We start from the raw sequence: 13,907 nt of genomic DNA, 5'->3' as shown, positions 1-13,907 counted from the left end.
TCTATTACGACTTAATTCTAATTACGAAGAATACTCATCAATTTAACGTAGGTACTGTATAGTGAATAGCACCTTCTTGTTTTACGACATGATAAGATACTGGGATGAGATCGATAATGGTCAAGAATAATCGCATAGTAACGGTATTCCACAATGTTTATATGTTATTTTATACCTACATTACTAAGTCGTAGAATCGCACTAATCAAATTTGTAATTAGGAGCTTGAGTACTTACAGTACAGGCAAACACGGTTGCATTGCACGGTGGTCCTTTTATGTAGTTTACTTGCCTAAGTTATAAGTTCCCCTGACTTCCACCTTAGGCAAGTATTACGTAAGTATACTATTTTTGTATCGATAGAAATGTGCCGCGTCAGGATTTAGTAATTAATTTTAGAATTTGAAACTATGAACACACGACTGCGAGTCTGATGCCGTGTTACGATATTGATTAGAAGTACCTAGCTACATTACCGGGTATGTATGATGGCACAAACAAACCTATATACAAAAGCAACACTAGCTAACTAGGCTTCTGTAAACCCTACATAAATGACCCGCTGGGTCATCCCTGGCAATGATTTTACATTTCATCGTCTGAAGGCACTTTAACCATGAAATTACGGAGTTGACTTTAACGGTATTGTATTTTTACATCAAGTAGTCAGGTATCATGTTCCATTATAATAATATGTCTAATAAATACGGTAGCTATAAAATGACATGCTCATTAAGTGGACACCCACCGGTAAACATTTTATTGCTATTTTTACATCGCGAGGCGGTTGCCGGTCGTTCTTTGGGAACGCAGAATTGAATCGCCCACGCCTCTAGGCGGAAGACCACCGGCTCTACGATATACAGGGTGTTTAAAATTTAATCTTCTTATAGAAAGTGAGTTTACATCGTAATCGTAAACATATGAAATAAAGCTGGGTCTGAAAATTATCTATGTACCTATAGGTACTGGTGACTGGTGCTGGTTGATTTTTCCAAGTTAAACACTTTCCATGTTTTCAATAACACTTAGGTACCGGAGTAAAGCTCATAATATTATGAGCATCAGCTCATACTAGCAAATAAATTAATTAGGGTGGGTATCAGCATATACCTAGTCACATTTCGTTTAGCTTGAAATGGGGCAGCTTAGTAAAAGGCCGTAACTTTAATTAAAAAAGAATGTAGTCAAAAATATGCTGATGAGTGGAGCCCAAAACAAGCAGTGAACCTCTTCATTTTACTTTAGAAGGGGTAGGTTGGTAGGTACCCGAACGGAGCCACCACGAGTTGGAGTCCACAGGAGGACCCTTCCACCTTCGATGACAGACCCTAGTCCCTCTAGTCTCTATTGTTAAAACTGTTTCGATTTATTCACACATAAATACTATTTTAATTTTTTTAATATTAAATTCACATTTAAGAAATGTAATCATTATAAACATCAAACTAAAATTGTTTTGTAAACAATGTGTAGTGATGAGGAAATAAAGATATATACTATTATAGTTATTAAATATAAGTATAAAACCACTATAGAGCTTCCTTGCGTTGAATTTTGTTGATGTCGTTGCGGCAACGAATGGCGAAGGCTGGACTTGTGTCCGCTTCACGCACAAGGACCGTCCCATTCTTAATCCAGACATATTTGTAGCCTTGCGCGCGCGCCCTCTCGCGGCTCTCTCGAAATAATAGTTTGTTTTGAAGAGTTAGGTGCTCGTTCATGTAGACAGCTCTAGAAGGGCCCGCTATACCGAGTTCGTCCGTCTTTAGACCTTTGGAGGCGCGAAATGCACTTAATATATTGTCTCGTAGAGTGCGAGTTTGCATTTTTATTATAATATTCTTTGGGCGATCCGATTGTTGAGCCTGCGGGACTCTGTGAACCGAGATTATCTCCTTATGCTGAATAGGGTAATTAATCTTAGATCCGATTGTTTCTAAAATAATATTCAGGTTTTCCCCTCTCCTTTCAGGAACGTTAGTCAGTTCAATGTTGCATTGCCGGGCCTGTTGTTCCATATACTCTATTTTACTTTCCAAAGAAATCATTTTATTTGTTACCTGCGATCCATTGCTACTCGACTTTTCTAATAACGACAGACGTTTCTGAACGTCATCCAGTTGATCAGAACAAAACTGTGCCGAAGATTGGATGTCAGTAACTGATGCATACATAGCCTGCTGCTTATCTTCAAGTTCGGAGACACGTTTCTTCGTACTAATGCAATCATTTCGCAAAGAATTAATTTCAGCCTTTATCTCAGAAGTCGTTGAGTTTAACGTGTCCAGGTCACATCTTATGGTGCTCATATGTTGGTTGATTTCAGATAGTTTAGTGCTCATATCAGTTTGCAGGTTGCTTATAGTGGCTTTAATTTCTAGAGTAAAAGTCTTAAATAGGTGGGTGAAGTCATCATCAGGTGTTTTGCGCTTCCTAAGACTGTTATCAGATGTCGCTGCCGTCGAGATATCAGATTTTGATTGAGGCTGTTTAGATTTAGATGGTGAGTGCATCATCTTGCTCATAATGGGTAGATACTGACTCTGCTGATAAATAGAATAAGCAATGTACGACCACAAGTAGGATTATATCGGCTATTTCGCACACGGCGCTACCTGTTGCGATGGTCCAGCCGCTAAGGTGCCCACTTCAGAATCACACGATCGCTGGTTCGCGTCCGGGTACAGCCACAAGATCTTTTCGCTTTTTCTGTCTTTGGTTTAAATTTATGAGTAGGTAAAAAGGTTACTCACACGGCGATGGCTCGGCAAGTGAGACAGCAGTAGAATTTCCAATATGGCGCAGGCAGTATATGGGCCTCCCCGCAAGATAGTACGAGAGGGACCGATAAAATTAGTATAGGTAAGCTCCAACTGACAAATATTTGTTTCAAATTAAATAATTATTCAGTAAACAATTCGACAAACACGTCCACTCTCAACAAGACACGAACGGCGAAAAAAAGAATCTCTTGTTTGAATATAGCGCGGATGGAATACACTGAGCATTCGGAACAACTCATTCGGAGTTTCATTCTGTCTTTCATAAAGATACTATCATTCACTTGTGTTTGGATTAGAGAAAAAAATTGTCGGTAATTGCCTATTGCGTAATGACAAAGGGCTAAGCCAGTTTACATGAGCGTACATTTGGTTCATAATGAATGACCGAGCCACAAACAGATCTCTTTAGAGCCTGAGAACACGAATAATATGTAATAAAATACATAAATATTTTATAGACTGATAGATAGATATTAAACTAGTATAGATATTAAACAGTAATATGATGTTATGTGCTATTGTAAAATTCTGCAAGATAGTTAGGTATGTTATTCTTCGAAATTATACAGAAAGATACCTAATTTAAATTACCTGCATGAAAAATATCCACACTTAATTAAGTATTAATTAACTAAAAGAGATTTTTTAATCAACTCAAAGAGAGTGTCAACTTTGGATGGAAGTTGTAGAAAGTGAGGTGCGTCGTGCGAGTCCCGTGTCACCAGAATCAGGATATCCAGTCGGTTGTCACGAAACGGCGCGAATACGATACCAAAAGTGTTATTATTTCGACAAGAATTAAACCGTACGGTGTCCAACCCACTTTCTACCGGAAGGCAATTAAAAAATTTGCATTTCTCCTTCTGTCAGTCGCGTGTGTGTTTTTGGCAAGACCCCGCGCAGTCCCAGTGAGATCAGTGATTGTCACTCGGGTATATCAGCAGCTGTTATGAGCTGTTTGTTATTGGACATTATTAACTTTAATCTACTCGTTATTATCTTGAGACTAGGTTCGATTTTCCAACTAATGACTTTACATTATAGTATCGTTTTTCATTACATTACGACTACGAGGTTTTCAAATGTCGACAAACTTCAAAACTTAGCTGTAACGACCTTAGCCGGAAAAACAAGAAGTCTCAATATTTCTCACTATTACTGTACCTACGTTTCAACAGCTACATAAACAGCAGCATAATTCATTTCCGATTTAAGTAATAACACACTTCAGTCACTGTATATTAAGTTAGTATTTACTTGTGAAATTACTTCCGCCCCGCGTCTCTAATCAAAGTAGAAACTTAGGAAGATTGTGATAGAGTCATTACTTATAATACTCCCGGATAGGTGTTCGTGCAAATTTATATGCCTCCATAAAGAACCTAACATAACAGCCTTCCAACACCTACGGTTGTAGTGTAGGTACACGGGAAAACATGGCAGATATGATAACGTGTTTGGCATACGACTTTGCTGTGACTGACTCTAATATTTTATGCAGCATTTGTGTTGTTTGTTGGTGCATTTGTTTTAAAAGTTTAGGGTTTCAAAGGTATGGTATTAAAAAAAAAGACACATTTAATTCACTTAAGTACTTCCTGCAGGATATTTGAAATATACCATCTTATAAGATGGTCTACACACGAATGCAGTCAGTATTTTGTTTCCTCGCAATATTAGAGGTTAGTTCATAAGTTGGTGCTCGGCGGCCGTCCTGACAGCACAATGGCTATTCCGCAACATAAATCATAGCAGGTGAACGCATGCAAACGCTCGCAGGTGTTTGTTTAGTCCGACTCAGTTGAGAATAGTCCGCAGATACTCGTGATTTGTGGATGCCGTTAGATTGAAAAGTTCGGGTAACTTCCGCCCAATAAGGCAGTGACTGATCGCGCAGGAGACTCCGGATCAGTACCGTCAATACAAGGAATTACATTGTGTAATAGGCATGACAGTTAGGTCGTAAATATGATACTTCTCCGCCGATTCCAGTATCGGAGGCGGGGGGTGGACTCGCTCACGACTTATTGTTTATCCACAACAAAGTGCCACGGTCAAATTCCTAGCTGAAAGCAGACACCGGTACAGCGCTCGCCATCTATTGTAAGCCAGGAAATAGAAAATTTACTGCTGGATTGAATCCCGTTCAGTGAAACAGTTCAATTAAGTAGCGGGAATACCACCTGCGGGACCGAGTCGGTACACTTACTTTCCTAATACATAATAGGTAAGACGTTAAGGATCGTCCACATGAAGAACATTCTTCAGCATTGGCTAACCTATTCATTAAATGCATGTATGCACATTCAAAAGGAAAGTAAGTTTCTTTAACTTATAAAATCTTATGATAATGTTAATATGATAACATAATAAACATTACGATTTTGGTGAAAAATAAAAGTAAAACATTACAGAGATTGAATAAATTCATGGGCCCTACTCGTAAAGGATGAAACACGACTCGTCGTTAAGTTGAACCATACTTATACGAATGCTTATGAGTTGACGAGTGCAGGCGCGGCCCCCGTGGACCCTCGGTTTGAACCAACACTTCATTACTTTATATTGACAAGTATTTCGGAATGGCGTGTCGCGCTGACTTTCTTATTACCCCTTACCCCGCGCGTCATAAGTATTGTGCTCATTCAGACAGACGAGACAGGAACTGCTGGATACTTTCAACAAGAAATTATCACATATTCGCAAATGCATTGGCCGAAATACCCAGTTAAATAACTCTTGCGTTAAAACGGCTCATATATATTGGCGATGTGTAATATTTTATGAATTTTGCATGCGCACTGAATAATAAGATCTGTCAGAGAACCGCGATCGAGTAAGGAGATTACGATTTTAAATGATCGACAGATTGTTCCAGATAAGTTCCAGTTGGTCGTTGTGTTGACAACGTATTATTGAGTTGCCCGAGAGGAGAGAGTGTATTGACAAGGAAATTGCTTGTAGAAACCATAACTGACTGGATTTATTTAAATATGCATCATGAAAAACCGGATGTTAAAAGTCCTTGAAATTTAGCACACATAGCCTACCTTTATAAGTACCCTACAATTCCACGAGTAGCACCCAGTGCATAGTACCTAATGAGAAAGAAAGTGTACGTGAGATTGAACATATTAGGTTTATTTATAACTACTTATAGGAGCTTTAAGCTTTTTGTCCATCCTACCTATGTAGTGGCTGTTTCAACAATGTGCATCTAGATTCTAGATAATTCTACACGAATTCCATGACCAATTGTAAAGGCTGTTGATGGCAGATCTCCATATCCGTCACAGGCATAGATCATTCGTAGTTTTATTTGTTGCTACGAGTATGTCTGACTTCGTTTATCCCCTTTTTGCATTACCGCGCTAATGACATGGACGTTCCATAAACCGCTGTATCGGACATGAATAAAGTTATAAATCAATATACATTATTGTTTTTATGGTGATCGAGTCAGACTGAGTGACGGCGTTTGGTTCAATGCTCAGAGAACGATACAAAATGCAGCTATTACATGGCCATTATTTTCTTGATTGTACCCATGTACGGTTATGGTAGTTATTTCATTATCCCTTAACTGATTTTGCCATGACTTTGTGATATCATCCTGATAAACTGGTGGTCAACGACTACAGCTTGTTTAGTTTAAAAAGTTACATACTTATACCTAATCAAATTAATTATGATGTAGATTATTAGCACTGTTTATTAGACAGGTTTGTGGTGCAGTAAATTCTAATTTGTAAGAGTTGAGTCGGTGGTGTTTTCACTGAATGTAAGGACAAGCTAACGGTTTGGCTCGTGACTGTCTCTCACGAGGTCACAATTAACTAAAGACGAATTACGAATATAAGGAGCCCGGGACACCGAGGGACGGCACTCGTCGCGACCGCTCTGGTCCACTTTGTCTGCTGCTGCCCACTATTTATTTAGTTCGCTTCTTTATTGCCCTCATTTATTACCCGAGCTCATTGCTTTCCTTGTCGAAGCATCGCCCCACGACCGAGACCGACCGTTCCACGTAAATGGCACATTTACTTTGTTAATGGATTTCTTGTGTGTGAGACGGCAATTTTCTTGCAGCAACTCATTCAATTACTTTTAACAAGCATTATTGGGAAAGCATGTATCTCGTATGTAATCTGCTTGTTATGTGCACATTCTTTAACGATCGCGTATTCAGTAGTCAGCGGGGTTATCGTATCGTCTGTCGCCTAAATACCATAATGGTTACGCAGCCTTTTGTTGGTGCAAAAAATGTAAAGGAATTTTATCTTAGACGTGTGAGTTATGGGCACAGTTAGTGGCGAGGCGCGCTACACAATACCTACTGAAGGAACCATATAACGGCGAAATTGATTGTTGTATTGAAAACAGTTATGTTATGCAACAAGATAAGTTTGAGACACAAACTGCATGTAGCAAGGACGTTTCGATACAAAACGAAACACATCGGCTGTTAAATATGAATGTCTTTATCGCCGAGTAAACAAGCATTATCATATTTATCATATACTTATACTCTTATATAGCAACGAATGTAAATCGGCCAGTGTGGAAACACAGTATGTACTTAAGTAAGTAAGTACTCAATTAATATTTGCTTATTTAAAAAGTTAAAACCCTTTTATAACCATCAAAGTTATAATTTGTAATAAAATATTATGAAAACTTCAAGATCACGATGATGGTAGCCAAATTACAGACTCTGCCTAGCTTGGGGTCAGATGGCCGTGTGTGAGATGTCCCCACGGCCCACATATTATTAATGTTATCTATATTTATGAAATCTTTTGTTCTGAAGGTCCGACTGAGAATTAACGCACTACCTAAACTACTGAATCTGCTCACCTGAAACTTGCAAGGATTGTAAATAAGTCGGGTACACGGGTGAACACTCCTTTTAAATACATAATGGAAGGGCGTACTAAACAGATATAAGTAAGTACTCTAAACTCTATTAATTATTAAGTTAAATATTTTATTTCATGTAAATAAAGTTTATCTTTAAATATTTTGAAAGTAACAATCAAACATCGATTTGCCGTGTCATTCGCAGAGCTAATATTTCAAAACCGACATCGCAAGTCGATCGATACCAATACAAATACAGAATAAAGTGAAGTGTCGAAATTTAGTCACCCTCGGTGTCCGTTACGATATGTTCAATTAGGTAGAGGTGGGTTGTCCTGGCCCACCGCCCGAGGTGCCACGTGCGCGGCGGCGGAATCATTTGACCCCATCTCTGCTGCATTGGGTTTTATTTAATAACGAAGCTGGTCCGGGCCGACCGCCTGAACTTTGGATTAACAGCTTTAAGTGACGGCTGCGATGTAGGAAGCCTTTTTGCGAACATGTGTTGGATGCGGCAACATATTTTAGCAGATTTTAAGCGGCTTAATTTGTCGTTATTGAAGACGGGGCAGGTATAAAAGCAAATCGTTATCATTTACTAATCCAATTGTATAGGTCTACTAATTGCCATTAATACGACTTAATATTATAGTCTCCCAGCTCTAACTATCCAGAAATTGTTGCCCTCTTGATTCGCACTGCTACCGGAAATATGAGTTTTTAGTTCTTCGTCATTTAATTACATTTTTGGAGGTATCTCCAGCAGTGTCAATTACGCGCTGATATCTCAGTACTAATCTCACTATTTTCATGTAATTTTCTGTATCTATTATTTACCAAACATTGGTCATATGATAGTGGATTAGTCATATAAGACTCATAAGTTTGTGTTGTAGGTATATTATAAACTATACCTCGTTTCAGCAAGTATGATTCCTGTGTTCCACAATTTTCTGAATTACGCACTTACATTTCATCGGATAATTATGAGAAGGTCCTATCGTGGGAGTGATAAGGTATAACACAAACTCAGGGTTACAAGTTCACTGTATTTAAGGTTCTACAGACACGTAATAATGCAAGTGAGGTAATCTTGTTGTAAAACTAATAATGTCCGTAAGGAGCGCGAGCGAGCGTGTAGCCGGGAAACGGGTTGGCGCCGACTACACGCTCGCTCGCGCTCCTGTGTCTGTAGAACCTTAAATACAGTGAACTTGTAACCCTGAGTTTGTGGTATACCTTATCACTCCCACGATAGGACCTTCTCATAGTGGCGCCCAACTAGTGGAGATACGTATAGTAAGTGTGCGCGAGTGTCTTTTTGCGAATAAACAATATGGCACCGAAGAGAGGACGAGCGAGGCGTTGCAACCTTGACGACGATGAAGACCGCAGCTGCACCGGTGAGACCACGGTGATGACCCGCCCCGGCGCGCCCCCTGCGCCCGAGGCCCGCGCCCCCACCGTGCGCGACCCTCCCGCCACGCCCGACGCGCCCTACGAGCACGCGGCGCGCAGCCACCCCGCGGCGCGCGCTACCCCCGCCGCGGCCGCCGCTACGCTCGACGCGCCCGCCTGCGTGACCGCGGCGCAGCTCTCCGTGCTGCTGGACACCATCGCCAAGGCCGCCGAGACCAACCGCGTCCTCCTGGAGAGGATGTCGAGCGACCCCCGGACCTGCACGCCGCCCGCCCGGCGCCGCGAGCCCCCCTGCGCGCGCGACCGCGTCTGACTACCAGACGCCACCGCCGGGGACGTTCGCCAAGTGCACGGCGAGATTCGACGGAGCCGGCCGCAGCGCGGACCAGCTGGACGCCTTCATCGACGCGGTGCAGGTATATAAGGAGAGCGTCAACGTGTCGGACGAGCACGCGCTGCGCGGGCTGCCCATGCTGCTGGAGGGCGACGCCGCCGTGTGGTGGCGCGGCGTGCGCGCCTCCGTCGCCGGCTGGGGCGCAGCCCTGCAGCGCCTGCGCGCCATGTACGGCACTCCACTCCCGGCCTACAAAGTGTTCCGCGCGATATTTTCGAGTGAACAAAATGAAGTGCGGTCTGATGTGTACATATCGCGAGTGCGTGCCCTTTTGGCACAGCTTCCGTACGAGCTATTAGAAGACACTAAGTTAGATATAATTTATGGACTTTTAAGTTACCATCTAAGAAAACGCATTCCCCGTGAAGGTGCTTCAAGCGTTGATGAGCTTATTGTTAAATGTAGGGCGGTTGAAGAGGCGAGTCGCGAGGTGCGGAGTTCTAATCAGTTTAACCCCTCGAATATCACTCACAGTAATGTTAACCCTTCGACCGCGACCCATAATTGTTTTAACCCGCCAGGTGCGGCGCCTTGTATAAATGTAAATAGCCCCTCCGTAGGCCACAATAGATTAACTGACAGACCGACATACCTACCAGTACATAATATACCGACGCCCTCCTCCTCCTCTGGCCCGAACGGCGCTACCAGTGTACGGCCGCGTTGTGCATACTGTAGGAGACTTGGTCATCATGTCGATTACTGTAGGACAAAGGAGCGCGACACTATAGAATCGACCCCCGGCAACCCTCCTTTGAGTCCGGGTCATGCAGTTAACAGTCAGAGAGGCGAGCACGAGTTTTTATCCGCCGAATTTCAAGGTAAGTACGACCCGCGCCCACTGGTCAACATCAAAGTTGGCGGTGCGCTCGGTGCAGCCGTGCTCGACACAGGTGCCACACATAGCATTGCTAGCAACATGCTATATGACATCATGTGCAAAAAGGGGGTGAAATTCGAAGACACTTTCCACACCGTGTACCTGGCCGACGGATCAAGACAGCTGAAACGAACGTTGGTCGGTGCAACACAGGTAAGTATAGAAGGCAGATCTTTCGATGTTTCATTCCTCGTGTTCCCGGAGTCAAACACCCGCACGACGCTGGGGCGGGACGCCATCTACACCGCCGGCATTGTACTAAACCTAGCACACGGGGTTTGGACTTTCGGCGACGCACCTGAACGTGAGTACAAGTTCGAGACTTCGGTCCGGCTTCGTACAAATACCGGCCATAACATTGGTCCGCGTATGAAGGTAGGTATTCATCCACCTAATATTACCCATCACCGGCAGACTCCTACGTGGTTCAGGCGAGTCATACCGAACCACGCCAGCGACGCCCGGCCACATACCAACCCTGTGAGGAAACACGACCCACGGGTTCGGCTCTACCACGACCTCAGACCTGTCCTAGTTCAGGGGGAGGCGAATCTCGAACGCCCGTGCAGACCACCCCACCGTCCAACAGTCAAGGATCTCGAGGACGACGATCCGTTTAGGGGGAGGACCAGGGCTGCTCAGTATGCTACTCCGAACGCGAGGCGACAACGTGGGGCGCCACTATGAGAAGAGTCCTATCGTGGGAGTGGTAGATAGGAATCAAACTCAGGGAATACACAAGGATCACTGTATATTTTAGGTTCTACAGACACGTAAATAGCAGTTGAGGTAGTCTTTTGCGTATAACGAATAATTCGCGAAGGGGATGCAAGCGAGCGTGATCGAGCCGGGAATATGGTTTAGCGCCGACTGCCTGCGCGGGCTCCGCTGGCCGGTGGCGCGAGCGGGAGTGCGCGGGGGTGAAGAGTGAGCGCGCGGGACGCGGTATGCGCAGAGAAGCTGCGCGAGAAACGGCGAGGCGGGCGTGGGACGCTAACATTTTGGCGCGCGATTTAATTTCGCGGTAAAACTTAAGATAGTGATGTTACATAATTTAATTAATTGTAAAGATGATAAATATGAATCTGAAGTAAATAAAACAAATGAATTAAATACTCACCTTTATACTATATATATGTATGGGTAAGTATAAGTTCCATGTTGTGATTGATCGGTGGAAGACAAACAATTGGAACTGTTATTGATCACATTGTACCACCGCCCACAAGGCATATGAGTTTACCAGCTTATTTTGTAGATATCTTTAGCATGTACAGCAAGGGTACCGACCTGAGCAGACACGAGGTCGGATAGGTTTTATCATTATATTATTTGGTAAGTAGGTAAAATAATATACAGGGTGTCCCAAAAGTCAACGTCATCCCTTAAAGGGCTGATAAGTCAGCTCATGAGAGGCCAGAATATCACAATATGACCTTATTAAAAACTCGATAATTTTCGTGATATTGACACTTTTATAAATTTGCTGAAAATCGACACCTTGGATCAGTTTTTTGCGTGCCGCCGGTAGAAAAATCTATATTGTTAGAATTTGTTTGGTGTTGCATCGTCCTGTATAGCCCTGCTATTGATCGCAGTCAAAAAAAATATCAAGTAATGCTGTATGTTTAAAAAAAACACGGTTTTCAAAGTCATAAAAGGTAATCGTATTTTTTTATAATCAACTTTGACTCTACATATTGTAAAAAAAATATAGCACGCAAACCTGGCACCTTATTTGAAAAGATTGCTCATTTAATGCAGTTTCCAAAATGGTATGAAACGTTGCTATTGTTTCAATGAACAAAAAAGTTATTGCCATTTTAGTACAAAACGACCTCGATGTAAAATTGTTTGAAGGAAATTTATCTGACTGAATTTATTAAGGGTAAGTCATGTTGGAATGAGTAAAAGTAAAATAGGTGGTGTGGCCGGGAGTGGGAAAAGAGACAACGTTGTCACAGTTAATAAAAAAACGCATTTTGAGTATCTTTCTCGAAAAAAGTGGACTATAGCAACTCCACATTCCCCATAAATGTAGCGCATGGCAACGTACATTCCTGAGTAGTGCTAATGTGTGATATAATGAAGTAAAACGCTTACACATGTACATTGTACACCCACAGTATCCAAAAAAGGGACAGATCAGTTTGTCTATAACATTACCTCTAATTACTTGTTATTTATTTTAAAGTTATTGTTAAACAAAACCAAACTCTCAAAATTATGATTATGACCATTAATGAGTATTATTCTTTGCTGATTATGTACTTAATATAATAATGTGGTGTTATAATTTTGAGAAATAAAAATAAAAGTCAATAAATGTTTGTTTTTTTTAAATAAGGTGCAAAAAACGCAAAATATGTTTTATAAGAGTTTGGTAAGTTTTTTCTTAACTATTTTTGCGTCATCTATGTTGCCACAGCTGTCCCCACCACCTATTTTACGTTTACTCATTCCAACATGACTTACCCTTAATAAATTCAGTCAGATAAATTTCCTTCAAACAATTTTACATCGAGGTCGTTTTGTACTAAAATAGCAATAACTTTTTTGATAATTGAAACAATAGCAACGTTTCATACAATTTTGGAAACTGCATTAAATGAGCAATCTTTTCAAATAAGGTGCCAGGTTTGCGTCGTATATTTTTTTTAAAGTATGTAGAGTCAAAGTTGTTTATAAAAAAATACGATTACCTTTTATGACTTTTGAAAACCGTGTTTTTTTTAAACATACAGCATTACTTGATATTTTTTTTGACTGCGATCAATAGCAGGGCTATACAGGGTGATGCAACACCAAACAAATTCTAACAATATGGATTTTTGTACCGGCGGCACGCAAAAAACTGATCCAAGGTGTCGATTTTCAGCAAATTTTTAAAGTGTCAATATCTCGAAAATTATCGAGTTTTTACTAAGGTCATATTGTGATATTCTGGCCTCTCATGAGCTGACCTATCAGCCCTTTAAGGGATGACGTTGACTTTTGGGACACCCTGTATATAGCAACAGTGTGGGGCAAAGAAGCCTGATGCGTCTCGGGTAGCACTGTCTGAAAGTGGATAGGTTTCCTCAGGACTGAATAAGATAAGTATATAAGTATCTCGACATAAAGATTTTCCTCTGTTTTTGTATGTTTTTGCACAGCAGTAACGGCAGGGCAGAGTCGTAATTGTTAAGTAGATAAAAACAATAACGTACCTAATTGTTAAGGGAGAGGAAATAAGTATTTTTTCTTGGGCCGGATATTTATTTATAAGCAGTCATCGGATTCGTTAAAAAGAAAATTTATCATGAAAAGCTCATACTGATTCCGGATTTAAAAACTCTTTGAAGCGATGACCGCGGGCAACAGCTAGTTGGAAATGAGTCGCTATGTATTGTTTGTTACTTAAGTAACCTGTAGAATTTTACGTGTAAGTAGGTTTAGTTTAAAGCCATAAGTTTTGATTCAACAATAGCTGTTTCTTGTTCTTGCAAAGCGGCCGGTGAACAGTAGTTTACAGCTGTTTGTGAAGGCGGGTCGGATACTTTCTTAATTATTGTTGTACCCTTAAATC

General features: G+C 41.4%; 1 protein-coding gene across 1 annotated transcript; it reads right to left on the bottom strand.

The window, feature by feature from the left end:
* Positions 1 to 1,532: 1,532 nt before the first annotated feature.
* LOC119694390 lies at positions 1,533 to 2,519 on the bottom strand. The gene has a single exon (XM_048623090.1). It carries the CDS (start codon positions 2,517 to 2,519, stop codon positions 1,533 to 1,535), a length of 987 nt encoding a protein of 328 aa, XP_048479047.1.
* Between the last annotated feature and the right edge of the window lie 11,388 nt (positions 2,520 to 13,907).

The sequence above is a fragment of the Plutella xylostella genome, chromosome 9 (assembly GCF_932276165.1).
Source record: "Plutella xylostella chromosome 9, ilPluXylo3.1, whole genome shotgun sequence".
Classification (NCBI taxonomy): Eukaryota; Metazoa; Arthropoda; class Insecta; order Lepidoptera; family Plutellidae; genus Plutella; species Plutella xylostella.
The sequence above is the reverse complement of the archived record's forward strand: the minus strand, read 5'-3'. Positions and strand labels throughout refer to the sequence as shown.

Bases quoted from the DNA above. Each gene is read 5' to 3' on its own strand.
- LOC119694390 (XM_048623090.1), bottom strand. From the start codon at position 2,519: ATGATGCACTCACCATCTAAATCTAAACAGCCTCAATCAAAATCTGAT.